Genomic DNA, 27,570 nt, shown 5'->3' on the forward strand with positions numbered 1-27,570 from the left:
CAGGGGCCCCCTTGCCCCGGGCCCACCTGGTCAGACACCCAGTGCCTTCTGCAGTGAGCTCCAGAGGACCTCCCTGACCCATGCAGGAAGGACAAGGAGTCACTGCCCCCCAAAAGGGAATGATGTGGTACGGTAACAGCCAGAGAGGGGTCAGCATTTTGGTGACCCAAGGATCAGAGCAGCACCTGGGGAGGAAGAGAGATGCAGATGGGAGAAGGCTGTGCAAGCCCCCTATCCCACTCAGAGCTGCCCAGCTTTGGGTTTCACTCCACTTTGGCTTGTCTCAGAGCTTGGGAGGGCACCAAGAAGCTGGTGAGGGTAGTCAGTGCCCCATGGCCAGCCGTGCCCTCTGTGCCCATCTCAATCCCAGGCACACCCACCAGGGCTGTAGGGAAAGCCCTTGGTCCTGCTCAGCACCACATGTGGTCACTCCAGAAACCAGTCCCAGGGGTCACCTGCTACAGTCCCAGTGCCATAGTACCTAGCTGCAGAGACCTGGACCTGGGAGAAGGACCTGCAGGACTTCCTTGCAGGTAGTGGGGTTTGGGAGCATCCCAAGGTCCCATTCCCTCTTTGCTCCATCACCTGCAGCTCTGCCCCTCTGGCCCTGGGCTGGACTCAGCTGACTCATCCTCTGCCCCCTCCACTCCGGGCAAGTTGGCTGGTGCCCAATGGAGCCAACTAGCGGAGATGGACCTGGCACTGCCTGTGGCACACCCAGCCTCCAGAGCCTGGCATTCTGCTGGGCCTGCGGGACTGTCCCTGCTTTGACTGGGAGCCTTCATCCCAGGGCTCAGGTCCTTGTGGGCAGGAAGGTAGCATGCCAGCTGGGCATGGCTCACAGGTCAAATATTGCTCCCCCATCCCAGCCTCCAGGGCTGTGCCAAGCGCATCTCCATGCTATCCCCGCATTTCTCTGGCCCCAAGGATAGGCACAGGTTGTGGAGACCCAGGGGTTTCCCCAACAAGGAGGGGACAGAACCTGGGAGGGGTTTTCCAGGAAGGCTGAGTCCTGGCAAAAGCAGTGCAAGTCCCAGCCCTGTTCTGAGGCGTGACGCTGCCGCATTGGCCTAACAAGGCTTTCCCTGCACTCACAGTGCATCCCTTCCCAGCACTGCTGGGGCCCAGAGGGACAGCCCAGTGGTCCTCAGCAGGGCAAGGCCATGGGGATGCCAACTTTGTCCCTGCACAGGGACACAGGGACAGGGGCAGGAGTAGGGCACCCAGAGTCCCAGCACACACAGGCGCATGATGACCTCCCCAAGATGTGCCCGCTGGGTTTAGGAGGTGGTTCTGGGTTCATGCCCAGAAGAGGGGGTTCTGGGCAGCTGGCAGGGCAGTGCAGGGGCTGGCACCGGGGTGAGGGTCCTGCCATGGCAGTGACAGCCAACCAGGAGCACACAGCATGCAGCTCTGTCCCCGGGACGAAGCATCCCAGGACAAAAGCACCGCTAGATGCAGGCACCAGGGTGTGTCCCTGCCCCGGCTCATGGGGCACACCCAGGGCTTCTTTGTCCAGCTAGATGGAGGGCATGGCTCCAGCCCCAGAAGAGTCAGATTCCTTGACATGTCAGGAACTCTCAGACCAGCTGCAATTTATTTGTACAACAGTTCTTTCATGCTCCACTTTGCATCAGTCCCCTCCCCAAACAAAACATTCCCCTCACCCCAGGTCCACATGGGGCCTTCAGGGGCTTTTGTTGCCTCCCGGAACCATCTTCAGCTTTGCTCCACACGGAGCTCAGTGCAACCCCTCCACCAGAGAGGCTGCAGCACTCAGCACCTAAACAGCATTTCTCCCCTCCCCAAATAACCCCGCAGAGCCCACCAGACAGACATCCCCTCTCCCAGAACAGAGATCCCGTGTCCCCCAGGGCGGCACCTACCTTGGGAGAGAGTCCCGGTGACAAACTGGTAGAAGAAGCGGATCACCCGGCCCAGCTGCCTCTTGCAGCGCTGCTGGCAGTGGCTCATGGCTCCAGCTCCCAGCGCTGGGGAGAGACCCAGCCGCACCCCCTCCCGGCCGCCAAACAGCCCCCCAGCTCCTCCGAGCAGCGGGCGATGCCCGGGGGAGGACTGAACCTTTCTGCCCGGAGCGAGCCTGCGGGCATCGGCGTCCGGTCCAGCCCGGCGGAGCGGGCAGCGGCAGCGCCCGGCAGCGCGGCAGCCGCCGGCCCCGCTCCCCGGCGGCGGGCAGCGGCAAGTTTTGCGCGGGGATGCTCCGGTGCAGGTGGGCAGTGGAACTGAGGGTTCGGCGGCCGTGCGCCTCCCGGGGCTCGGGCTCACGAAAGCCGACCGCTGAGAGGGAGCGGGATGTCCGGGTTCCCCCCGCCCCGGGGCCGTGCCCGCCCGCCGACCCTCTCCGCGCCGCAAAGTTGCGGGGAGCGGCGGAGGAGCAGCGCCGGGGTGATCCGGGGTGCCGGGGAGCCCAGTGCTCCCTCGGACAGAGGCGGATGGACGCCTCCCTGGCTGGCAGAGCCTCGGGTTGCCCCTGGCTCCTGATCCGCCCCTTGGCACCAGCTCGACCCGGCACTTCACGCCCCGGCTGGCCTGGAACCAGAGGCAGGTTGGTATGGCAACCCGCAGACTCCACAGGTCCCGCTGACCAATGAGGCACCGCTGCATCCCAGGGCCGCCTCTCTCCAAGAGCAGGCAAGGATGCTCCTTCCGGAGGGAAGCCGGCACCGAGAGCATCCTGCATCCTTAGGCATCAGCCATCCACTCCCACAGTCAAGTGTTGCGAGCATCCTGCATCCCTGGGCATCAGTCCTTCATCACTGCAAGTGTCCTGCATCTCCAGGCATCCACTTCTGCTGGCTCCACTCAGGGGAGGAGACAAGGATGGATGCAAGGATAGGAAGAAGAGAAGTCAGCCTCTGAGACCACCCAGGCTAAGAGCTGCTCGCTCCAAAGCTCAGCCTGGCAGCAAGTTGCTAACTTGCACAGTATGCCAGAGCCAGAAAACAGACTGGAATGTGGTGGCAGTAGGATTTCCCTGCTCCCAGAGCCAGCCTGAGACAGTTTGTGCAGACTCAAGACAACATATCTTCCCCTAATATCATTTTCCCAGCTGTATTCCATCTCTACAGTGCATTCACACCCCACAGCAGCAGGATTCTATCAGTTCTGAATCCATCCAGGCTCTATAATCTCATAAATCTCATCTCTTATTAATAGGAAAGGAAATGAACAAGAAGGGACCTGATGGAAATTGCAGCTTCTGTTCCCTCAGGGATGGAAAAGAGGGTGGAGCCATGATACAGCCAGAACAGCCAGACTGTCCAGTCCCTACCAGTACCTCAAGAAGGAGTCCAAAGGGAAGAAGCAAGAGCCCCACCACTTCCCACCAACCCTGTACTGGGGGTGGCATAGGGGAACCTCACCTCCTGCTCCTCAAAAGAAGAGCCACCCCTCCAAACCAAGACCTTCCATCTGCCCCCCTGTCTTATACAGGCTGTGGCCCTGCAAAAGGGGGGCAGCTGCCTAACAGTGTCTCTACACTGCTGCATGACAGTGTCCCAGGGTGAGGGGGACCTGCAGCAGAGGATGCTGCACTGGCCACTGCATCACTGAGCCACGTTTGGAGAGATCCTAAACAAGGCACAACACACAGCACAGAAGGCACTTGCAACCCTTTAATAATATATCCACAAAGCCTCAGGCCAGGGAAGGACACAAGGGACATCAGCCTCACAAGGGGAAGGGGCCAGTCCAGGCCAGCTGAGGCAGATTGGGCAGTTCATCAGACAGAGACATAGATGTAGAAACAATCTGAGACTGTAACATCTTGACTGAATATACCCCTGTGAACCACTTGCCCCCAGCTGAAAGTTCAGGTATTTGGGCAGCCAGCAGTGCCTAGTCCACTCCTGCCACCTTCATGGGACAGGTTTGGGGTTTAGGACCCTCATCCATGTCTACAGTATCCAGGAGCTCTGCTCCTGGCTCAACCCCACAACACAAACATATTGGGACAGTTTTTTGCAGTGATCGGGTCCCATGAGATGTGTGATACAAGGCCAGATCTTCCAAATGCACCAAGTCACATTGGGTGACCAGCCAGCTACGGGGACCAGCTGGCTACGGGGTCCAGATAGCACGAATCACCCCAAGGGAGCTGCAGCATCCCAAAGGCCCGCGGGATACAGGACAGATGACAGAACAGCCACAGGAGGGTGCCAGAGCCCACGGTACGTGACAGCAAACAAAGTTTGCCGATCCATCCCAAACCCTACCAATCCAGCTCCTTGGCAACCAGTTTCCATCTGACAGAGAAAGTTGCTCCATCCCAGCATGTCCCAGGCAGGTGAGATATCCAAGTGCCATCCTGTTCACCCTGGTCGTGATGGTCATGCAGGACAGGGGATCTCCTGTCACTTCTAGATCAGCAGATGTTGGCCACCCTGATCACTGACCCTGCTCCTCCCTGGAAAGCCGAGCAGGAATTCAGCACAAATCAAAAGCAAGCCACAAGGCAGGGCTGTTGATCCCACTCTTACACAACTTTTCTTGCTAAAGACCCCACCTGGGTCACATCCACCCACAGGTGCCACTGCAGGGTACATCCTGCCAGCCTCCTGCCCCACAGCCCAAGCCTATGGTTCTCCCAGACCTGCTCCCTGCTTAAGGAGGTCAGTGCTTCCCCAGCACCTGCCCCAGCTGAGCTCCAGATGAGCTCCATTCCCCACAGTGCCTTTCTGTGGGGCAAAGGGCATCATCTCACAAAAAGATTCTTAGAGTCAGCCTGTGTCCCCAGAGCATCTGCTGGGCCCCCAAGGGGGACATGCCGCTGCTGGAGCTGCAGCAATGGGAAGGAGGAAGACTATGGCTCCAGGCTTTGCCTCCAGCTCCAGCACATGCTCCCCCACTGTGCTTTGACCCTTTGAAAGAGAGATACCGCCCGCACCTCCTAGTGCCGAGTCTGCACCGGGGGGACCAGCCCAGCTTAGGGGATAAAGCTAGCAAATTCAGGGAGACTGAAGACCAACACTGTCCTGTGCTTCCCTGCCCCAGTCCCATGCCTGCCTGCTGGCTGTGCTGGGACACCTCCAGCTTGGAAGCACAGGAGCCAGGACAGTAGAGGCCATGCGACACATCTGTAGTGTCACAGGTGGGGACACGGACTGCTGACGCTCGCTGCCCCACGCTCTGTGCGGCCGCGGTGCCGCTGCCTGACGCTGAGAGGAGCCCCGGTACAGCGCAGCAGAGCGGCGGGAGGTGAGCCGGGGACACGGCTCGTTCAGACGGCTGTGGCAGCTGATGGCACACGGGGGACAGCAGAGGACACGTGTTGTTGTGTCGGAGCGTGGCCCTGCACGCGTGTGAGAGGGTGCACGGGAACCGTAAAGGCCACTCGGCTACCACGGACACGGGGCCACCACGGTCTGCTGGCAGTCTCTTGGAGGCTGAAAAGACAGTGACAACACCACTGAGGAGGGGGACACGACACGTCTGCCCACACCAGAGCCATGGCTTCCTTTCCTACCCAGGTCCTCTCCTCCCGAGATGGCTTCCTGGCAGATACATCCTTCCTAAGCCACTGACTGGGTTGGTACCTGCCGAGGGAGTGCAAGGAGCTGCTGGGGGAATTCACGCTGGTTCCTGGCCATGAAATATTCATTAGCACAGCCGCCAAGAGAAGGAAGGAAATAAAAGATAAACAGAAGGGGATGGGGAGAGAAGACATAATGCTTGCAGCTCAGCATGGCACTGACAAGCCCATGGCTGAATTAAGGTCTTTATACCAGTCATCACACCAGTACGTGGGTCCCCTGGTGTCCATGCAAAGCCTGATTCATTGCCATGGGCACATAAACACCCCTAGAAAATGCAGCCAGGAAAGAGCAGTCCTTGCAGGCACACCCAGCGTGGGTAGGGATGCCCTGCAACATGCACATCACCAAGGGGCGCCCTGCTGCGTTGGTGGCCAGAGACTGCTCCTGCCTGTGCCAGCCCTGGATGGTGCCTGGGCTTCAAATTATTTCAACATGGGCAACATCCCTCACGGACAACACCAGATGAGGGCCCCAGCCCAGGGCCACCTTGGACAGGGCATCTGTGGGCTCTCTGGAGTCATCCTGTGGCCGGCAGAAAGCAGATGCCAACATTTCTCTCAGGGAGGAAGGGCTGTCAGGATGGGAGGCACATTTCCAGTAATAAGAAAGGGCAATCAGGGCGGGAAGAGGAAAATTTCCATTACCAAGGAAGGATAATCAGAGTGAGAAGGATGCAGGACATCCTGCGACCCTGTGCCAAGCCTCAGCCTACCACTCAGATCCACAGCAGCTGAGCAAATGCTCTATTCTCTCTCTAAATAATTCAAACTCACCCTTTTTTGGGGATGGTGGGCATACACATCCCAGCAATGCCAGACCCACAGTTGCTTGGCAGGGACAGAGCAGGTCCTGGCTGGAGGGAGAGCTCAGCAAGACTCACCCCAGAGCCAGGACACCATGAGACAGAAGGAGGTGGACACCCTAGCAGCAGAGATCACTTCAGGAGCCATGAGCTTCTGGTTCCAGATATACCACATCTGGGTGCGTGGCTCCGTGGGATCTCAACACCTCTGCCACCAGCAGAGAAAGGCTCAGCCCAGCCAGCTCTTCGTGCTGCTGCTCTGCTCCTGCCTCCTCCCAGCCCGGGGAAACCGCAGCCTCCGGGTCTGGGGGAAGTGCTGAAAACGTGATGGCAGAGAAAATAAATAAGGCAGCTAATGAGGTAATTTGCATAGCTATTAGCAGTCAGGATTTGCGGCGGGTCTGACATGGGATGTGCTGTCACAGCGAAGTGCAGCCCGAGGGCTCTGCTGCGCTTGCAGCGGGAAACACACAACACAGCCGTGCTGCACGGGCACACCGCAGGCACCCACCGCAGGCAGCCGCCACCGGGGAGGCGAGGAGAGCAGGAGCAAATCCAGCGAGGAGGTGGAGGAAGGCTCGGAGCAGGGCACACAGCCTGGAAGGAGCTGTGTGCTTTAACCATGAGCCCCTCCTGTCTTTGGCCACACAGCCCGCAGCTTGGCCCTGGGATGTACAGATCATGGGCCAGAACACAGCTGCTACCTTGCCAAGGCTCAGAGAGCATCCATGAAAGGACGAGCTTGTGAAGGCCAAGGAAAAGCTGCCAGCAGCCCAGGCTGCCTCGCAGGGCAGCCCTGCATTGCCACAGCCAGCTGGCTCCATGTGCTTTCCCAAATAGAGCTGGCCACAGCTCGCTGCATCCTTTACATCTGCCTGCTCCCTTGTAAACCTGGCCTAAAACACATCCCAGGACAAGCACAAACCCTTTCCTACCCTAAACCTTGCTGCCAGCAAACCCACCTCACTCTGACTCACAGCAGAAGGTCCAGTTTTTGGGATGTAGGAGTGTGCATGAAGCAAAACGCCATCAACAGCTGTGCATCATAACTGCAGCCATCCTTAGCTGTTCGGGTCAGGAATCATTGAACTGCAGCAGGCAGGAGGGCACTGGTCATCCTGGCACATTCAGGAATGCAGGGGACAACCTGTGACACTGCTGGAACCCCACCTGCTGTGCCCAGTAAATTGGCTGTGTGACGGAGAGGAACAGCACGCAGGGCCACTCTCCCCAGGGCTGCCAGGGCACGTCTGGCTTTGATCACAAACCTGCAACGACAGCTCAGCTCGTTCTCAGCTGGTGGATCTTGCTAAAAAATGCATGTGACACGATCTGTCTGCTCAGGAAGGTGCTGCCAGGGAAAGAACCCAGCCCAATGCTGTGTGCTGGTCCTGCAGCACCCACCTGCCAGCAGCTGGCAGGGAGCAGGTGATGGGGCAGCAGCCTGGCTCTGTGCACCACAGCAGGGATGAGCACATGCCAAAGCACCCCTGCAAAGCAGGGAAACGATGGGGCACCCCACCATCTGACAGCAGAGACAAGCTGCTGAGAGAAGAAAGACCCAACGGATGGGTGGCTGGACAGACGGACACAAACTCCACCACCAACCTGGGTGGCATATGTCAGGCCAAGATGAAAGTCAGAGCCCCACAGGATCCACCCTGGTGTGTCCTCCACCCCCAGAACCCCTATGATGGACCCCAGACATCCAGATTACACTGAGACACTGAATGCTCCCAAGCCGAATTTTTTCGTCAGTTCTGCTAAATATTTTAAGTATTTACATAGAAAAGCTCTCTGTGCTCGGTGGCATGTCGGGCCCCTTGGCATCACACACGCAGCCACAGACACACCCCCGCCTGCCAGGGTATGAATAATTCATTGACCCCATGAACAGGATAGAAGCGGCGAGTAGGAGAGGACAAAGCTGGTGGAACGGCTTCATCAATCCCCGCCCCAGCTCCTGGGGTGTGTCCCGAGCATCTCCATGTCCTGCAATAGGAGGGCAGAGAACTGCACCAAAAGCTGCAGGGAAACAGAAGCACAGGGAAGGGAGAAAAGCCAGGAGCTGAACCCAACCCTGGTTATTGGGCTGACACATCGAGACAGCAGCTGTAAGCAGGTAGAACCATAACCTGCCTGGACCATCTAGGGGCATTTCAGAGCTGCTTGTGTCTGAAAAGCACAGCAGTGTTGGGGGCACCCAGGACGTATCAGGCAGTGAGGCAGCACAGCCCTCAGGAGCTCCAAAGAGCACGGCCTTCACAAGTGTGCACTTTGCTGTACGGGGCTGCACAGCTCACACTGGGGCACAACACAGGCACAGCATCTTTTTGCCTCTCAGATGTCCACCTCGCTCCTTGCCAATGGCACCTCATAAAAATCAGCAGGGATATCCGTCCCCAGCCCTGTTCCAGCACCCCACTCCAATCATCACCAGGGTCTCCTGAATTGAGAAGCTGGGAAAAATCTCAGCCTGGTCACAAGGGATGCCAGCCCTGCTCCCAAGCCTGCTCCAGGAGAGGACATAGTCCTCAGCATCTCTCCAGCCTTGCCACCCTCACCACCCCACACCAAGCCACAGCGACGGTGACTAATGAGCTGCATGCAATCACAGATAGGTTGGGCTCCAGTAAATGGGAGGTGGCACCAGGCTCATTTCCTCGCAATCAGCGCTCGGTTGGCCACCAACAGATCTGTCTCGGCAGGGTGACAGGAGGAAGCGGAGTGGGAACAGGCTGCCACGTGTTCAGGCAGCTCCGGGCTGCCTGTGGGGCAGGGAGCGGGACACCCTCTGCCACCCGGGCGGGCGCTGCGGCGCTGAGTGACACGGGCTATTAGCACCAGCGCTTATCCGGGGGCTCCTGCACACGCCGCCTGCGCAGCTGGGAGAGGGAGATAAGACGCCCGGAGGGGAAACGCGCTTCAAATGGCAGGAATCTCCCCCAAAATGGACTTGGCTTGAATGCGCCGAGAGTGTTTGCTGCTATTAATAACTCCAGAGCTGTAACGAGGAGCATGCCCTGGGCTCAGGGAGACACAGCAACAAGGCAGGAAGGGAGAGCAAAGTGCTGCTGGAGATGGGGCTGAGGCGCTGAGCCATGGCTCCTCACCAAGCCCATGGAGCCCCCACGCCGACAGCACCACGGCACTGGCCTGAAGCCCCTGGATAGACGGCTGGACCCGGGGGGCTCAGGGCAGACACACCAGGTTAGTGCTGCCCTTCCAAAAGCCCACAGCTCACCTGCAGCCTTCTCCAGCCTCCATCCAAGGCACTGCACATCCCCATGGCCGGGATAATGGCCCCCCATGCCAGCCCCGTACCTCTCTGCACCCGTACCCTGAGTGATGGCTCAGCCTTCCACCCTGCTGTGCTCTCTGCCCCACGGGGCAGCAGGGCCGCCCACTCGACATCTCCAGGGCACCAGCTCAGCCGACTGCCAGCCCAGGGGGGCCCCTAGAGACTGCCTTTTTAAACTGACATTTTGGGGACAGAAAAGCTATTTTGAGTTGTTTCAGAGAGAGTGTTTCCATTGCCGTTTGTCTGCCCCCACTCGAGGAAGGGATGCTCTCCCCGGAGGGGCCATGGCCGGCAGCTTTGTGCTGGGCTGTGGTGCCCAGCATCAGCTCTGCACCATTGGCTCATCCTCATCCCTTCTCTGCCTGACCGTGCCTGCACTCACTGTGCTTGGGAGCACACGGAAGATACCCCTGGGTTCCCGCTTGGGCAGGAGGGTCAGGAGCATCCCATGTGGGAGAGGGGCTGGGAGGAGGCACAGGGCACAGCCCAGGGGCCTTGCTCCTGCCTAAGACCTTCTCAGCATCAGCAAGTTTTCTTCTACACACCTTAATGAGACAATCCCAAAAATCAGCACACAGACCTGAACAGCACCCCCCTCCCTGGAGCCCCAGGCACTCTTGATGGGAATAAATGTGCCTGGCAATTATGGAGGGGGAGTACAGCCTCCCAGTGCAAGACCTGCTGAGCGATTCAGAAATAAATATGTTAATAATCAAATATCTATCCTGTGTCTGAGCTCACGGGAGGACTTTCAAGTCTAATTAGCGGAAGATTTGTACCATTGCTGCCAGGGCTCGAGGGACAATTTGCCGTGGTTCCCACGAAGTGAGAGGTTCTGCTATAATTAGGCAACAGCATTCCATCTGCAAGGATTACCTCCAAACCTCCCCCACATTCAGGGCTGGGGGCAGGCGGGGCCCAGGTAAGCCAAGATGAGAGATAGCCCCGGGCTTTGATCTGTGCAAATCGAGTCTGGAGCTGCAAATCCAGGGCAGGCAGGAGGACAGGCTGTGAGGATGGGCAGCACACCAGCAGGAGAGCTACCCTGAGCCTGCAAGTCATCCCATGCTTCCACATCTGTACACAACCCCTACATTCTCATGGAACTCGTCTCCCCACAACATCCTGCCGCAAAAACCTAGAGTGCATCTAAAACTGCTCCATCACCAGACTGATTGTTTCCATGCCAGGACCCCAAGAGCCAGGGCAGTTCACAGGGGGGGCATTCATTTCCCAGTCTACCCCAGTCAGACGTTGTACATCTCATCCCCAGTCCGTGCCAGCAGAATGAGCAGTGCCCAGGGAGTACTCCTAACCCCCCAGCCCACATGTTTTTTTAAATAGGGTGTGACAGTTTCAGGTGCAAAACCAGCACACAGGTTTTGTGTGTCCTCAGGGCCATATCCTGCTCCTGATGGTGTTATAGCAGACTCCATTTCCACTGCTACAACAACTTGTGGGGTGGCTGTGATGGGGAGAAAGGAGCACCCAGAGCAAAAAGGCACAGGGGCAGCACCTGGAGGTGCACTGATAGTGCCCAAACTGGGACCAGTCTCTAGGGGAAGGTGCAAAGGCAGAGAGATTGCAGAGGGATGAGGGAAGGGATGGAGACTGAGCAGAGGGAGCCATGTCTCCACTGAGGACCAAGAACACAACTGAGGATGCTCTGCTGAGCAGGGAGTGGGACCCATGTGTCCTCATGGGGAATAGCCTGGCAGATACTCTGCCAGAGATCACTGACCTGGCAGCAGCTGCCAGGGACACTCATTAGCACCAACTAATTGTGGACAGAGGTGTCTGGCCTGGCAGCAGGCACCTTGCCCATGTGCTCTTCCTAGCCTGGTAGTGGGCAAGGTTCTAAACTGAGGGGAGAATTACAGATGGGATGTCAGTGGTCACATCCAGGACACTTCCTCCAGTTGAAACATTTGTGCAGAGATCCTAAGCCCACGAAAAAGCCAGGTCAGCACCTCATCCCTCCCAAGGACATGCAGGTACCCCATGTTCAGCTATGTTGTTCAGGCCAGAGCACAGCCATCCCCATCCAGCTCTTCTGCCAGCCCCGGGAGACCTCCTCAGTGCCATTGGGTTGTTCATCCTAGCAAACAAGGGGTTACCAGCCCCTCACTTCCCCACAGTTAAATTAAGCAGTGATAAAAGAGAAGATGTATTATCCAGAGAGTGACAGCAGGTTGTAATTACAGCAGGGCAGGCTGAGAAAACAAACAGTGCTGAGGATGCACTGATGGGAGGCACAGGATGGTGCAGGGCTGGGGGGACACCACAATCCCTTGGGACTCATGTCCCTGTCCCAGCACTGTGGTCCAAGGCAGAAGTGGGACTCTTGAGTCTGTGATGGATGGAGGAGGAGAAAAGGTTCCTTTGCCTTCATAGGTGTGGTCCCAAAAGAGCCTCTCCCTCCAACTTACACTGCACTGGGGTAGCCCCGATCCCAGCCTCTGCTGGAGGATGCTAGGAGATGATCAGTCCCAAGGAACAGCAGGTTTTCGTGCAATCACAGATAGGTTGGCCTCCAGTAGTCATTTGAGTCACTTGAAAATATTAAACACCATCTCCTTCTTCCCCTTTCTGCTTCAGTGCAGCCCCCTGGCACCGCAGGGCTTGGCGCCCAGCTGAGCCAAGGGCACTGAGCTGGGACATGGCACCCCAAAGGGGCTCTGCCTGCTCCCTCCCCCTACTCCCTCTAGCCAGGAATGATGCCCTTCTGCTGGGTCACTCCAGGGTTGGGTTTGAACTTGTGCCTGGTGTCTCACACAAGGCATAGACAGGTGGAACATGCAGCACAGCCACACTGCAAACAAGCAGCTCACAGCCCCATCCTCATCCAGCCACCAGCAGCTCTCCCTGAGGAGGGGAAAGGCTTCACTCCCATGTTCCCTGTTGGAGGGTACCGTGGGTGCCATCACAGTGACAGCTGGGACGTATCAGCGTAGCTCAGTCTTGAGGAGTGCACAGCGCTTCCTGTCCATCCTGCACCATCAGACCCTGGGCAGCCCCCAGCCACATCCCTTCTCTTCATTAAATTCTCCTGCCCTCAGCCCAATCCCCTTATGCTCTCCTTCTCCCATTACAGCATCTTTAAATTAATGCCTGGCCAAGCATAGGATAGAAGGAAATTAACCCTGGGGAGGGGGTGCAGTCTCCACAATGCCTCTTATCACCTAAAGCATTGTTCCTTGCCCTTCTCCCACTCAATATGAAGTGGAGACACTGGATCTACCACAATCACAGTGAGCATCACTCAGGCACAGGTTCTCAGCACCCACCTTTGCTGGTGGGGTAGCAAGTCCCCCCTCCAGGCAGCCCTCTACTCGGGAGGCTGCAAGGTCCCCAGGAGAGACCACCAGCTGTGCTTGGGTTTACACCAAACACCGCCAGCTGGGAACTCACTGGGAGCAGTTCCAGAGCTGCCTGCACCCTTGTTGGGACACTTTGGGGTCCCCAGAATCAGGAGGGATTTGGCTGCTGGCGGGAAGCACTTGTGACACCCACAACTTGGGGAGCTTAGAGGAGCCGGAGTGGGTGGGAGGCAGGGATGTGGCCAGAACAAAGGGTGCCACAATACACACCCTGATCAACACAGGGGACACTTCTTGCCTGTGTCACTGTGGAGGAGTTTGAACACGTCCCTTTCAGAGGATCTGTGTGGGGGTGAGCAGACACCAAGGCCATGACATACAGGTCCATCCCCCCAGGCTGGGATTCAGGCAAGACTTGGCCTTTGGAAAAATGCCTTAGGGATGTGACCCCATTGCTGCCAGCATGGTGCAGCCACGGGACCAGCAGGATCCCATCAAGCTGCCCTGTCCCAGGGCAGTGGTGGCCAGGGCCAGGAATTGCTTGCCAGAGCAGCGCTCCCGCTGATCCTCTCCGTTATGCAACAAATTATTCCACTCGCATTAATGACTTTGCGGCAAAGGGGGAAATGACATGAATGATTCCTGGTGCCTGGGAGTGACTCACTTTGCACGATGGAGGGGAAGAAGCAGGGAGGGCGGACTCCAGGGGAAATTTGTTTGGGTCAGCATGAGCAGCAGAGGGCTGGGGATGGGCTCAGAAGATCAATCGCTAGAAGCAGAGCGAGGGGGAAAGAAAAAGGTACTTAGGGGCAGATCCCACACTCAGGAGAGGGCTGAGATGTCTCCAGGAGATACTGGGATCAGACATAACCACAGCATATACCAGCTGTTACTGTGCTCCCCAAGCCCCACACCCCTTTTCCACCTGTGCTGCGACCCCAGAACCTGGCACCAGCAGCTGTCCCTCCCTGCTCCAGGGTCTGATGACACCTCAAGCAAGTGCAACCAGGGCTGGGGGTGCTGTACCCCATCACTGAACCACCCAAACCCAGCATGCTCCTGGGGGTCCAGCAGCATGGGCAGCTGCCCACCATGGCCCTTGAGGCAACAGTGTGGGGGGCAAAAGGGACCTGTCACATGGGCTGCAGTACAGAGCCAGGCATCTGACCCAGTCCCTTCTCCCTCACCTCTAGAGACTTCACTAAATCACACCATTAAAAATTAATGCGCATTCCCTCCTGGAATAAATCAGGAGCTGTCAGGGGCCAGTACTGCAAGCCACCTCCTGGGGACACCAGAGACACGTGGAGACACACCAGGGACTTCAACAACCCACTGCCAAGTAGCCCCAGGGGGGCCCTTGCAGTGACAGAGGGCCAGGTGGATTATTGCCTTTAAACCCATTCAGGGGCTTTCTGTAAGCAATGCAATTTTAAAAAATTCAATCTAGGAAGAAGCGATTAACCAAAGGGGCCGGGAGCAATGGCTCGCCTGTCTAATCTTGTTAGCAAGCAGGCCAGTTCTCATTTCACCCCACCATAGCTGCATGGGCTGCAGTAACCAGTGAAAGCAGATGGATGGCTCTTCCCTGGATCCTGACCTGGCTCCTGATTGGCTGTGAGAGTTTTCTGGTGCCTCCCTGCATCCCACAGGGCTACACCTTCCCCATCTGGGTCAAGGAAACTCCTCTTCCCTGTGGCTCTCATCCTGGCTAGACCATCACCACCCCTAAAAAGCACTTTTTGATGTCCGAATGAGTGGTTGGTAATGGGGAGAGGACAGGTAAGGGATTTGGTGCATCCCTGCTCTGCTGCTGGGGTCAGTACCTGAAGCCAGGAGCAGGGTCCCACTTTCTGCCCCTCAGAGGCTTGTGACAGGGTCGTGCCAGTCTCTCATGTTAGCATCTTGCCAAGAAGCCTGCCTCTGCTCAAGAATGTCAAGCCCCTCCCCAGCAGGAATGCCACCGCCATGGGATCTGTCTCACTGGGACAACTGGACAGACCAGGGTGTCCAATTCTATCCAGTTCTCAAGTCCCTGCAGGGCAGAGCTAAAGCAGCAGATTTGCACCACCACCCCACCTGCTGAGTTAGTCACTTCATCACTGTTCCTGACCTGATTCCTGGAGAGGGACCGCAGGTGAAGCTGTCCATCTCCACTGACAGCCCCTTGGGGCTCTCAGTATTCCCTGCCTACATACTGGCACTGCTGCTGCTGCAGCACGGTCCCTGATGGACCTCTCTGTGAGCAGTCAGACCCCACACCTCCCTCCCACCCAGGACAAAGCCATCTGCCCGTTCCAGGTACAGCCCAGGACTAAGGAAAACATGGATTAGGTTTGTCTGCATGCAGGGGTGTGCAGGGGTGTACCTGCACAGGGTACAATCCCTAAAACACTCACTGAGGATGAAGCTGGTGCAGGAATAGGATGATCATGCATGCTCAGAGTGGCACTCCTGCTTGTATGTCCTGCAGAGCTCAGAGTCTCAAGGCTCCTCATGTGCCCAGGTGGAGTGAGCAGGGGCACCATGGATGGGACACTGACCTTCTTGCCCAGATTCCCCACAGCAATGCCAACACCAACCTGGCGTTGGGAAAGGTGCCAGTTCCCTAAACAGAAGGGGTCTCCAACCCAACAGGTTCAAAAGCAGAGTGTTTCCCACCAGAATGGGGCTGGAGTCATCTGGAACCTGGTGGAGCTGAGCCTTTGGGGCCGGAAAGGCACGAAGGCATGGACACAGAAGTGCATGTCCATGGCAGTGAGCACCTTCCCAGCCCAGGAGTGTCCACAGGTGACTTGCCCTGTCTGGACCACAGGGGAAACATTCCAGGAAGCCCAGGTCCAGAGGCAGTGAAGGTGGCAGCCCTCCACATCCCCCATCTCTGTCAGCTCCTGTTGAAAGCAGCAGTATCCTGCCCCCAGCTCCTCTCCAGCAGGGCTCCGTCTCCAAACAAGCTAATTTCTCTCACTGCTCCCCAGGGGCTGCACCACCCGTTTTCATTTGAAGAGGAAGACCAATTTACTTAAGAGCCAGAGGCAGACAGAGCCACAGCAACGCGGGGGCAGGAGGACCCCAGTAAGAGTTTCCCACCCAGCACAGCCCAGCTGCCACAGAACGTTTGCAAAACCCTCAAAGGGGAGTATCGCTGAGAGCAGGGTCACTCGTCCCCTGTACCCTGCCACTCACTCCCATGGCATGGCATGCACCCAGCCCCAGCTGCCAGCAGAGCACTCTGGCTTTGACAGTGGGTTGAACATGACCTCTGGACCCATCCACAGATCTTGCCCCATGGAAAGGGACTCCTCTGCCCCTTTGCTCCCATGGAAGCTGCTTGCAACAACCCCAACAGTTCACTTGCTCAGCAATAACCACCTTCAGACTTCTGCAGCATTAGTGAAGGGTTGTGGGCCCCCACCTCAAGCCAGAAGCCCTCGCCATGGCATCAGACCACCCAGCTCAGCCCCCCTGGCGAGGGAGATTTGTTTCACTAAAGGCTCATTTATCTGCCATATGATTAGAGAGCAGGGCTGGGATCCATCCGGGCGGCAGGAGAGCGATTTGCCAGCAGATGGATTTATCATCTCCCAAGCACAGCAATTTGGCTTAAACAAAATCAAACCACTTCCCCTAATGAAAACATCACTAATGAGGAGTGAGGCAGAGGCAGCTCCATGAACGGGGTCTCTCCTGTCCTTCAGGGCTGGCGTGACCCACTGATGTCCAGGATGTTAATGCATGAGGCTTAAGTCCAGCTGGGACATATGGACCCAATACAGCTGGAAAACCCAGACTTTGCTCCAGGGACCAAACCTCCTCATGTCCTGGCTCCCAAAGCTCTGAGGGCAACTCGTTGCAGCGCAACACGCAGTATGAGAACAACACCACTGAGTTGAGACACCTTTTCCAGTTGTAATATGGCCAACAGTGAGGAAAAACTCTATGGCCAGACACAGAGATGATGAAAGAGCCTGTCCATGGCCAGCCCTGTGCAGCAGGAGCTGTATCCCTTGGCCGAAGTTTTGACAATCCATGAATTATGCATCAGCATCTGTAGAGATCAGCTGTTTAACCGGCCCAACCAAATCCACGAACTTCCTGCCAATTAATCCTGTGCCACCAATTCCCCATGGACTCCAACCTGCCTTTGCTTGCAGGGATGCAGCAGCGGCTGCCAAAACCTCAGCTCCAGCCTTTCCACCTGCAAAATCCAACCTGCCTGTGAGCAGTGGTACCCAGCAGCATCACTCACACGCTCCTTGCCCCATGTGTGGCTAGGAGCAGCATCTCTTCCATCAGGGACCCTCAGGATCTTGGCAATGCCACACACCCCGTGAGAGAGAAGTCATCAGCATCAGAGGGCTGCAGACAAGCCAGGACAGCAAGGAGGGAAGAGGAAGAGGGTACAGATGCCAGGAGGGAGACAGCAGACAGAGATGAGGCAGAGTCAGGCAACAGTCCCATCACCCCAGGAAGGTGCAGCAGTCATCGAGGGCAAGGCGCTTTGGCACAGAGATGACCCATGGGAGCCCCTAACCCTGGCACACAGCGGGGAGACCCTTCCCTACAGTACCCCACCCTGACAGACAACCTCCTGGGAGCTCCGGGACCTGGCTCGAGGGTCAGTGTGGCTTCCAGCCCAGCCTCACTGCCAGGCTGCAGGAGCAGAAGTGGCAAGCAGAGGGAGGTTGCATGAAGCAGCAGCAGGAGGGGAGGCAGGTTAGCGAGGGAGCAGGGGGATGTGCAACACACAGTTCCCACGGGTCAGACACCCAGGGAAAGGACACTGGCGGGTGTCACCCCTACTGGGGGCTGCTGCTAGGAGGAAGGGACAACCCATACCTGACAGTGACCAGAGAGATGCAGGTAGCTGGCCCTGCCAGACCCTTGAGGACAGGGCTGTGCACCCAGGGCTGTTCTCAAGGAAGCAACTGGGCAAGAGAAGGACCTTTATTCTGGGCGTGGCCACAGTCTCCACCCCAGTCCCTCTCCTTAGGATCCATCCAGCACACAGGCACTGCACACAACCTGCCATGCACACTTCCAGCCACGCTAGCCCCTGCCTGCTCATGCTCTTGCTCCCACCCAATGACCCTGTCACTCCATCCTCCAGCTCCAGATCCCAGTGCTTCCCCCTATACACACTATTACTTGGGACAGGCTAGCACTGACACCTCCTCCACACTCTGGGAAATAAATTATGCCCTGTGCAGATGGAAGTCCTACGCTATGGCAAGCTGGTTGAGATGTTCCCCCCACCTGGCTGATCATGGGCAGTGAGCAGACACAATGAAGCTGCTGGATTTAGTGGCAGCAGAACAAGCCCCTGGCACAGCCCTTGATCTGCCCACCACCTGGGACCCTCCTGCAGCACTGCCAGGACACAGCTCCTCAGCTTTATCCCATAGCAGGGACTGGAACCCTGCTCCCATTGTCTTCCCACCGATCCAGCTGGCCTGCTCTCCCTCTGATGTATCTGTGGGGGACAGCTTGGCCCCACCTCTCCTTTCTTACTGCCATGGGGAGAAATACCTCTGAAACATCCTCTCTCGAGGTAGGGAGGAGAACTCAGCCAGATGCTGCGCTGCCACTACACCGCTGCCTAAGGCTTTCATCTCACGGGGTGGGCTGCTAAAAGTGCTAAGAGTTGGGGAGTCCCCATCCATCAGCTGTGCCTCTGGAGATAGGAGGATCCCAAAGCTCTGCAGATGATCTCTATAGCAATTGCTCAACCCTGCAAATGCTGCGGCTGCCTTTGGGGTGGAGCAAAGCGGTTGCTCGAGTCCCCAGATCATGACAATTGGAGAAAAAAGACAGAGGTGGAAAATCAAGGGTGAAAAGTGAGCCTCCTAACCCTTTTTTGGAGGCCCAACAGCCCTGGAGGTGAATCCCTCATTTTTCCAAAAGGCAGTTAGGGGCTTTGCCCCACCCCAGACAGCCTAGATATTGACCCTGTGCTGGCACATACTGTCCCGCTCACGGGATACAGCATCGCTGGGAAGGGTTTGTTCAGTGGGGTAAGACAAGTACCACGCCACCCACCCTTGCTCCAAATCTGGAGCTAGGGCAGCCCTGATGCCCACACATCCCGGTGAAGCATCAGGCAGGAGGGAAACCCTCCTCCAAGCTCACTCACCTCTCACACTGCCAGCATTCAGGGTCAGGGATCCTGTTCCTGCACTTCTCGGGACAAAGTGGCTCTGGATTCCCATTTCTTCTGCGTAGAGAGCCATGGCCAGAGCAGTCCTGAGACACTGGCTCTGGGCTCTGCTTGCACACTAATCGCTCATGCCATTAGAGGCTGGAGGAATAATGTAATTTATGGATGGCTTTTATTTCTCGCTAGCGTCATCTAAATATCCCAGAAATGGACCAGTTTAATTTCCTGGTGGTGTAACCTGAACATTTTTCTCCTTAACGCCCAGGTGGGTGCCCAGCCGCGGGCTCAGCAGCCAGGCAGGCACGGCTGCATCCTGCCCTTGCCCCACGCTGCTGCACCATGGTCAGGGCAGGCAGGGGCCACCCCCAGCGCAGCCTGCCCCTGCTCCCCCGGCGCCGGGAGCGCTGCTGCTCTCCCCACTGCTCACCCGCAGGCAGATCTCACTCACTCCGGCCTCTCACACACACATCCACGTGCGCACATAGCCGGGCATCGCTGGAGACGCTGCAAGGAGTGAGGACTGTCACTGCACCCGCATTTTCAACAGCTCTATAAATTTAAGAATGAGTGGACATTGTGGAGTGTTTCTACCCTGAGCATGGCTGGCGGTCCTGATTCCTGTTTAGTCCCTCTCCTTCTGGAAGTGGGTGTTGCTAACCCTTCTCTGGGCATGCATAAGTGGGAATCACGTTGCTCTTACCCCTGATTTTGGGCGGTGATGAGGAGGCAGCAGGACTCACTGCTGTCCCTGTACACGCAGCGATCACTGGAGCAGCTGTGGGGCTGTCGCCTCACCTGACACCATCTCCCAGTTAACAGCTCTTGCATGGCAGATGTCCTCTAAACTCTGACATGTCCTGATGGATGAGGGTCTCCAAAGCTGCAGGAACACCCCAAACTGCTCATGCTTGACCCCAAGCAGAGCTGAGCTACCAAACAGCAGGTGCCAGCAGCACCCTCCTGTCTGCAGATAGAGACCAAGCCCACACAGGCACTGCCAGCTTCACCCCAGAGCTCTGCTACAGCCCTAAGGAGGTGCCGACTCCCCACCACGTCTCCAGACTATCAGGAGAGACAAGACCAGGGTCAAGCTAGTAAACCCTCCCTAGAGTTAAGGTTGCATCTCTTCTGCTGCCTGCATCACTTCCACACTTTCTGGGAGAAAGACAACTTTCCCTCCACAGGGCGGGTCAGCTTCACTGCATTCACCCAGCACAGGGGAAATCAGTACCACTGGGACCAGCTCCCTCTCCTTCATGGTGCTACTGCAGGCTCTGCCCTGGCAGGTCACTGACTTGACAGTGATGAGAAATGAGTGACATGCCCTACAGGGCCTGTTCCACACTCTGGGAAATGGGGCAGATATTTCCAGCCTTATTCCCCAAAGACTTCCCCAAAGCCCCATCCCTGCAGGCAGGGACTTGCATGGTGGCACAGCTCCATTCCATCCAGCTTGCTGCACAGCTGGCTCAGAGGTAAGCTCAGGCATAAAAGGTCTCAGTCTTGGAAAGACTGGAATTTATTTTTATCTTTGATTTGATTTAAATCCATATGGACATTTTAAAGTTACCGGAGAAACCAAAAGTTGTGTGTGGGTTCCAAGTTCCTACACAGATCAAAAATATCTTCCCTACAGCACGTTTGGGTAGATAGTAAGCGTTTCTCATGTGTGGGGCTGTTCAGGAAAGCAGAGCAGAGGTCCTGCTCTGCTACCACCACCTATTTGAAATTCTAGAGCAAATCCTGAAATCCACCCCAGACTTCAGCAGGAAAAGCATCACCGGGACTCAGGGAAGGCGCCTGTGCACACACAGCAGTGCCTGCAGCACAAGGACACTGAACCCCACCGGCTGAGGAAAGGTTCAGCTCCACCGTCCCAGGAGGCAGGTGGGAACTGCTGCCCCATTTCACAGCTGCTGCCACAGAGGCCTTGAAAAGGGACAGGATTTGGCCTGAGCTGTGGAGGGCACGTGGGGAAGGAGGGGTGTTGCCAGCTCCAGCCCAGCTGCTTCCCTGTCGGACAGTGGAAGATGAAGTGTGACGGATGGGCAGATGTTGGGGGATGTGGGATGCTCGGCAATTCCCTGATGGGGCAGAGGATGAAGGGGAATACAGCAGGGTCACAAATGGGTCGTCTTAATCCTCTCTGTCCCACAGCTATCCCATCCAGGGCCAGGACGTCTCAAGGGATGCCCCGAGGGACTCCGGGTGATGGGTGAAGACACCAGGCACCGTGGTGCTGCTGGGGTTTTCCGAGCAGAGTGAGCCTGTCTTCCCTGGGGAACCTGCGGCCGGCATGCTGCTGTGCCACCCCAGGGTGCAGCGGGGGTCCAAGGCTTGGCAGAGAGGGCCCAGCGCCAGACCCTGGCGTCCCGAGGGGCTTGGGCGTAACAATGAGGGAGTGTGAACTTGAGGAGCGGCCAAAAGCGATCCAAGCATCCCACCCCCCGTCCGGGGGGCCTTTTCCTTGCCTCGGGACAACCTCTGCACGCTGAGACCAGCCCTATCGCCCCCGGAGCACCCTCCCCCCGGGGGTCGGGACTGTCCCCCTGCTCCAGCGCCGGGGTCGCGGCCGTTCCCCCTGTCCCCGAGCAAGGCGTGCGGCGAAGCGGAGCGGGCAGGGAGCGGGGCTCAGCGGGGCTGGAAGCGGGTGCCCGGGACCGCCCGGCGCCGTGGTCCGAGTGGCTGCTGCACCTTCCCCGGCGGCGGCACTCACCCGTCAGCTGGTCGTAGGAGCCGTCCAGGTCGCGGGAGTCGGACAGGCTCTCCTTCCTGCCCTTGCTCCGCATCTTCCCGCCCCGCCGAGCGGCGGGGGGAACGGCGACGGGGCGCACGGGCTGCGCCGGCGGGCACGGGCTGCCCGCGGCCGCCGCCTGCCCCCGCCCCGCCGCCCGCGCCCCTCAGCGCGGCAGCGGCAAGGGGCCGGCGGTGCCGGGAGCTCGGCTCGGCTCGGCACGGCTCGGCACGGCAGCAGGAGCGCGCAGCCGCCCCGGTCCCCGCCGCCGCCGCCGGGGCTGGGCACGGCCGCCCCCTCCCTCTCGTGCTTCCCCGCCTCTTCCCGGGAACCGCCAGCCCGGCCCCGCCGCCGCGGGGAAACTGAGGCACGGGCGGGGGGCGGAGAGCGGGGGCGCTCCCGGTAGGAGGCAGGGAAAAGAGCTGCTTCGGACTGCGCCGAGGTGCGGCCTCCGGCGGTTCGGAAGAGACTCGGGCATCAGGCACCGCGCAGGGACGGAGAAAGGGACAGAGATTGGAGAAGTCGCGGGGCAGGAGGCGCGCAGACTCCCACAGCCCGCTGCGGGGGAGCGAGGGTCCCCAGAGCCCTGCGTGTCAGTGCCCACAGGTCCCACTGCGCCTTGGGACCCCCAGGAGGGGAACCCCAGCCCTGCCCGGTCCCGCGGGGCTGTTGCATCTCAGACCGAGGGGAGAAGCTGGATGAGAAATCGGTCCGAGACGGAGGGGATGGGCAGGGCTCAGGAGATGCAGGAGAGGTGTGGGGAGGGCGGCCAGGTTGGTTCCCCTGCCTCCAGCCAAGCGCAGAAGCGGGTCCCACTGCCGTCCCCACCCCGAGCGTGGCTTCCCACGCAGGGTTGGAGTCTTTAGCAGGATTTTACCCCCATCTCCTGCAGCCCCAGGGAAAGATTGAAGCAGCAGGGGAGGCTTTCCAGAGGCACGGTGCTGCCAAGAGAGGAGCTCACAGCCCACCGGTACATCTGGCACTGAGAACTTGATGTCCCGCTGCTGCCCCTGGTTATTTGTTGCCATCTGTGCACGATGCCATCCCCGGGGGATGCAGACTGTGCTGGAGAGTCCCCGCTATGGACAAAGCCGGGGGCTTTTGTCATGTCATTGCCTGAGTACTGACTGCACCACGACAGGGGTCCTGGGCACGTCTCAGGGGCCGTCCAGCTCCCGTTGCCTCCCAGCGCTCCTCCCTTCATTCCCTCACCCATGCAGACACAGAGGAGAGCAGGGGCTTCGGGAAGAGGCAAAGCATGCCTCCTGATCCCCGTGCCAGCCCGGCACACAGGAGCCGCAGGGCAGAAGGGAATCCAGATCAGCGGGGAGGGAGGGCCGTGCTCACGAGGCAGCGTGTTGTCAGCGTGCTTTGGTGTCAAGCCATGAAAGAAGCTGCCTTAGCGAGGCAGTGATGCTTAGCAACTGCCTGGATCTAAAAATAAGAGCCATTTAGCAAGGAAAACGCAGTGGAGAAATGCTCAGAGAACTAAACACATTCCCCCAGCCCTCCCTGTGGCCAACGCACGGAGCCTGCAGTGACTGGCTGGAGGGAAACTCCCGGGACAGCTCTGGCAGTGCCCCCTCCGCTTAGCCTGACAAGCAAAGCTGGAGCCTGGCCAGCCCACAGATCCCCTGCACTTCTGGGCTTGTCCATCCTGCTGCTCCCTGGCCTCCTCAACCTCCCTGCTACAACCTCTCCGCCACATGCTTGGCCACATTTTCTTGGGTGCCCCTTGGGATCAGCACTGTCCCAGGGAAGTAGATTGGGTGCACTGCATGATCCATGCCCAAGCTCACCCACCAACTTCACCTTCCTCGGGGTCGATCCGGCTTTGGATGTGACAAGCCCAGCAGAGCTGCACAGGGAAGTTTTCACCTCCTGCCATCCCTAGTCCATTGGGAAGCAAACATGGCTATTTTTATCCTAGCTAAGTGCTCCTGTTCCAGCAGGCAAGCAAGAGATGCTTTGCCAGGCTGGGGAGAGGGGGAAGCCGGGCAGTTTGGTGAGTACCACAGGGCAGGATGGGGCAGCCCCAGGCCCAGGCTGACACATCCCAGCCTCCCCACAGTGTAGAAAAAGGGGGACACAACTCACTTGATCGCTGGTTACAGCTCCTTTCCTTAGCAGACATGAGGACTGGGCATTCTGCCAGGATTCACAGCCTCTGAGCCTTTCTCTGCTTGGGAAAAATACAACGTCCTCCCTAAATGTTCCTCTGGGCATTGGGAGCTGGGGGTCTGCAGGTTGCTAGGGTGGGAGAAGTAGGAATGGGTCTAGTCTCTGCCCTCTTGTCCAGATGCAGACAGGTGCCCTGCTGTGGGTGCACTGGGTGCAAAGATGCCTCGGTGAACATGGCTGGACAAGGACAGGCACAGCAGCAGCGTCACCCCAGAATGCTGAGCATCCCTTGCAACACATCTCAATCTCTCCAGGACATGCAGCAGATGCAAAATGACTGGGGCAGGCTGAGGAAAATCAGCTAAGCAGTGTCTGAGGCTTTAATCAAAGCAGCCTGGCTGCTGCTGGCCGCATCCACCACAAAAGCAATCAGCAGGTTCAGGACGGGCCAGCCACAGGCAGGGCTGGTGGTCTGCACTGCAGAAGATGTCACTGGATTAACAATTTCCAGAGGAGAGAAAGAGCTCTATCAGCACCTGAGAACTCAATCCTGCGCGGAGGAAGACAGGCTGGGGGTCGAAACGGTGCTACCCCCTGAGGTGCACCCCAGGCCATGTGCCTCTCAGGGGCAGAGTGGCCCCGGGCACACTCAGACAGCCTCATCATGATGGAAATCACCCATCCACATTGGCCCGGGTACAAGGCATGTTTCCTAAGTGGCCTATCTGTCACCCTGACAGAGACAGCACAGCTTTGATAAGGGACATCTGCACGGGATTACTGCTGCTCCCCAGGCAGTGCAGCTGCAGCCAGGAATGACTCCAATGGTGAGAAGAGCTGGAAAGCAGGAGCAGGGTCACGCTGTCCAGGAGCCTTGTTTATCCCCAGGTCATCGTGTGGCCACTGCAGCCTTGTCGTAATTGGGGAAGGGAACAAGTTTGGAAATCCACCAGATGAAGAGCCTGGCTGGAGGCAGAATTGTGCTAGGCTGCCACCAGCCTCATCCACGCCCCAGGCTGAACCAAGCTGAGCCCAGCCACAGCCATCCCTGCTCCTCCCACAGGACCTTCACCCTGCACTACTGGACTGATCCCTTTGGCTCATCTATGCCTCCTGCTCCCTGCTGGGATACTCCAACTCTGGGGCCACAAGTCCCTACACTCCCCTGAACCTTAGGCTCAACATAAAACACAAGACAGTCTCAACCACAGAAGATGACCCTGGAGAGGAGTCCGGAGTGCTTGGGTGCCGTACCTCAGGAGTAGAGGAATGCAAGGAGCTCTCCCCCAGGCCCTCTGCTCTCCGCAAGCAACCTGGGGTGGATGTGACTGGGGGACAGGGAAAGGGAAAGACATAATTTAACACTTCATTAGGTAACTACAAGGCATTGATCTGCCCTACCAGCCTGCACACTCTCTAATTGCATATCTCCATTCTTATTAGTTCTATCGAAAAAGCAGAGAGCAGGACTCAGGAGTCTGATCCTATCTTAAGGAAATTTCAAACAGAGATGTAATTGTCGAGTGCTCGAAATCACGGTGCTTTATCCACTGTTAACAGTATTTTAAAGCCATGGTCATCAATAGCACTCCTCAGGATGTGCTCCCAGCAGATGCCATTAATCCTATTTTGACTGTGGTCACCTGGTGTCTCTGGGCTCAGATTTACACTTGGCAACAAGGGACATCTCTGCTTCCACAGCAGAGAGGGCTCCCAGGCAGCTCCTGGGCTGAGACAAGGGACGCAGCAGCCAGGGACTGGCTCCAGAGCCAGAGGCAAACAGAGGAGCTCCTTAAACCAGCTTCACCCCTTGCAAGCATGCCAGTACATGGAGATAAGCAGCTCTGCAGCAGGGGCTATTCCCCTCCCAGAACCCAGACAAGCCCCCAGTCTGGAGCAGAGATGTTCATGGCCGTGCAAGTGTCTGGGAGGGCTCCAGGCAGGGCACATGGCCTCACTCAGGAATATACCACAATACTCTACCTCTGCAGATGAAATGGATCTCGGTGACACAAGACCAAGACAAGCCCCTTGGTCTCTGCAGAGATGGGTCTCTGGGATCTTGAAGAGCTACAGCAGACCAGCAGGTCCTTGGGAGGTGATGCCCCAGGGGGACATCAGCCAAGGCACACACACAGGAGGGCTGATCCCATCTTCACTGAGACACATGGGCAGGTGGGAGTCACTGTAAGATTCAGGCCCTGGGGGAATTTCAGCTGCTGAAAAATCTTGCAAAGCTGGAGGAGGAACAGATGATGCTGCAAGCTGCTGGGAGAGCCTTGCAAGCAGGAGTGCTGCAGGAGGAAGGGAAACTCCTCTGTCAAATGCAAACCAGCAGGTGTGAGAAATCTGGGTGTGCAGGAGGGAGAAAGGACTTTGCATCACTCTGTATCCTCGAAAGCCAGTCACCTGCCTCTGCTTATGTCTCCAGCAAGGAGGGATTCCCCAGTATGGCCTCACTGCTGGGTGGGCTGAAGCGGGGCTCTGTGTCCATCCAGAATGTTTCTTTGCCACTTCTGCATAACAGATACAAAATCTGTGTGAAGAAAAGACTCGGTCTGGGGAGTGGAGACTGGAGCATTCCTGGGCTCAGGACATACTCTGAGTCTCACAAGCCCTCCCAGCATTATAAAGCGGCTCATGTTTGTGTGCTCAGTGCCTGTGGGCTCAGGTTTTAATTAAAGAGGAACTAGATACTATTTCCAACCTTCATTTATGCCACGCTGGATGCCACACCAGGGACTCTTTCAGCAGCTCAGGTCTGCTATGAGACCAGATGTGCCTCTCCATCACGAATGAGTCCACACTGTGGACACCTGTCCTCCTGCTTTGCCAGGGCAGGGCCCTGTGCCCGAGCTCACCTCCATGGGAGGGGATGTCTCTGCTGTGACTGTGATCTTGGCACTCTGCTCTCACCTGCCCATCCCATTCCATCCTGTCCCATCCCACTGTCCTGGCAAGGGTTGCAGCAGAGGGGCCAAAAGCAGGGCATGTGGCTGGGGTGCTGCAGGTGGGCGCTGCTGGAGCACTACTTGCTCCACTTGTAGGCTGGGGGAACAACAGGATTGGAACTCCTGAGCAGCCACAGGGCATTAGAGCATCCCAGCCCCTGTACACTGTTGAGAAGGCCCTGGCTGAACCCTGGAGCAGAGGAGCTCCAGCTAATTAGTCATTAATTGCTTCAGAAGGGAAACAAGCCAACCCAACCTCTGTATGTCTGTAGCAGAGTGACCTGTGGGCCCTGGGACACAGCCAGGCTGCACATCACTGAGAAATGGCTGAGGGCTCATCTGTCACAGCAGAGCTGGAGAAGCAGCCCAGCGCAGTGGGTGTCCATCTCCCAGCAGCCTCCCCAGCCCCTTCCTGCCCCCACGGGACTCCTGGGAGCTCCCAGCCTCTGGCAGCAGCTTGGCAAGGCTCTGAGTTGTGCTGCAGTGAATGGCAAGCCCGGCTCATTTAATCTATTCAATTGGATTCAATTTCCAGCCACATGATTCAATTAGCCCTGGAGGGACAGCACAGAGAGCAGAGGATGCAGAGCATGGCCCAGCCTGTGCTCCGGCAGCTGCCAAGCTGGGAG

General features: G+C 57.7%; 1 protein-coding gene across 2 annotated transcripts in view; it reads right to left on the minus strand.

Annotated features, from left to right (window-relative positions):
• Nucleotides 1-22,092, minus strand: part of KCNIP2 (potassium voltage-gated channel interacting protein 2) — a 42,550-nt gene extending 20,458 nt beyond the window's left edge. Inside the window, exon 1 of one of the 2 annotated variants that reach the window (XM_066323713.1) lies at nucleotides 21,852-22,092. In XM_066323713.1, coding sequence (XP_066179810.1) covers nucleotides 21,852-21,924 — 73 coding nt within the window. In that variant the 5' untranslated portion in view covers nucleotides 21,925-22,092. The remainder of the gene's footprint in view (nucleotides 1-21,851) is intronic. The other variant, XM_066323714.1, reaches the window with a different exon arrangement.
• Nucleotides 22,093-27,570: the final 5,478 nt, after the last annotated feature.

The sequence above is a fragment of the Sylvia atricapilla genome, chromosome 8 (assembly GCF_009819655.1).
Source record: "Sylvia atricapilla isolate bSylAtr1 chromosome 8, bSylAtr1.pri, whole genome shotgun sequence".
In the NCBI taxonomy this organism is placed as follows: domain Eukaryota; kingdom Metazoa; phylum Chordata; class Aves; order Passeriformes; family Sylviidae; genus Sylvia; species Sylvia atricapilla.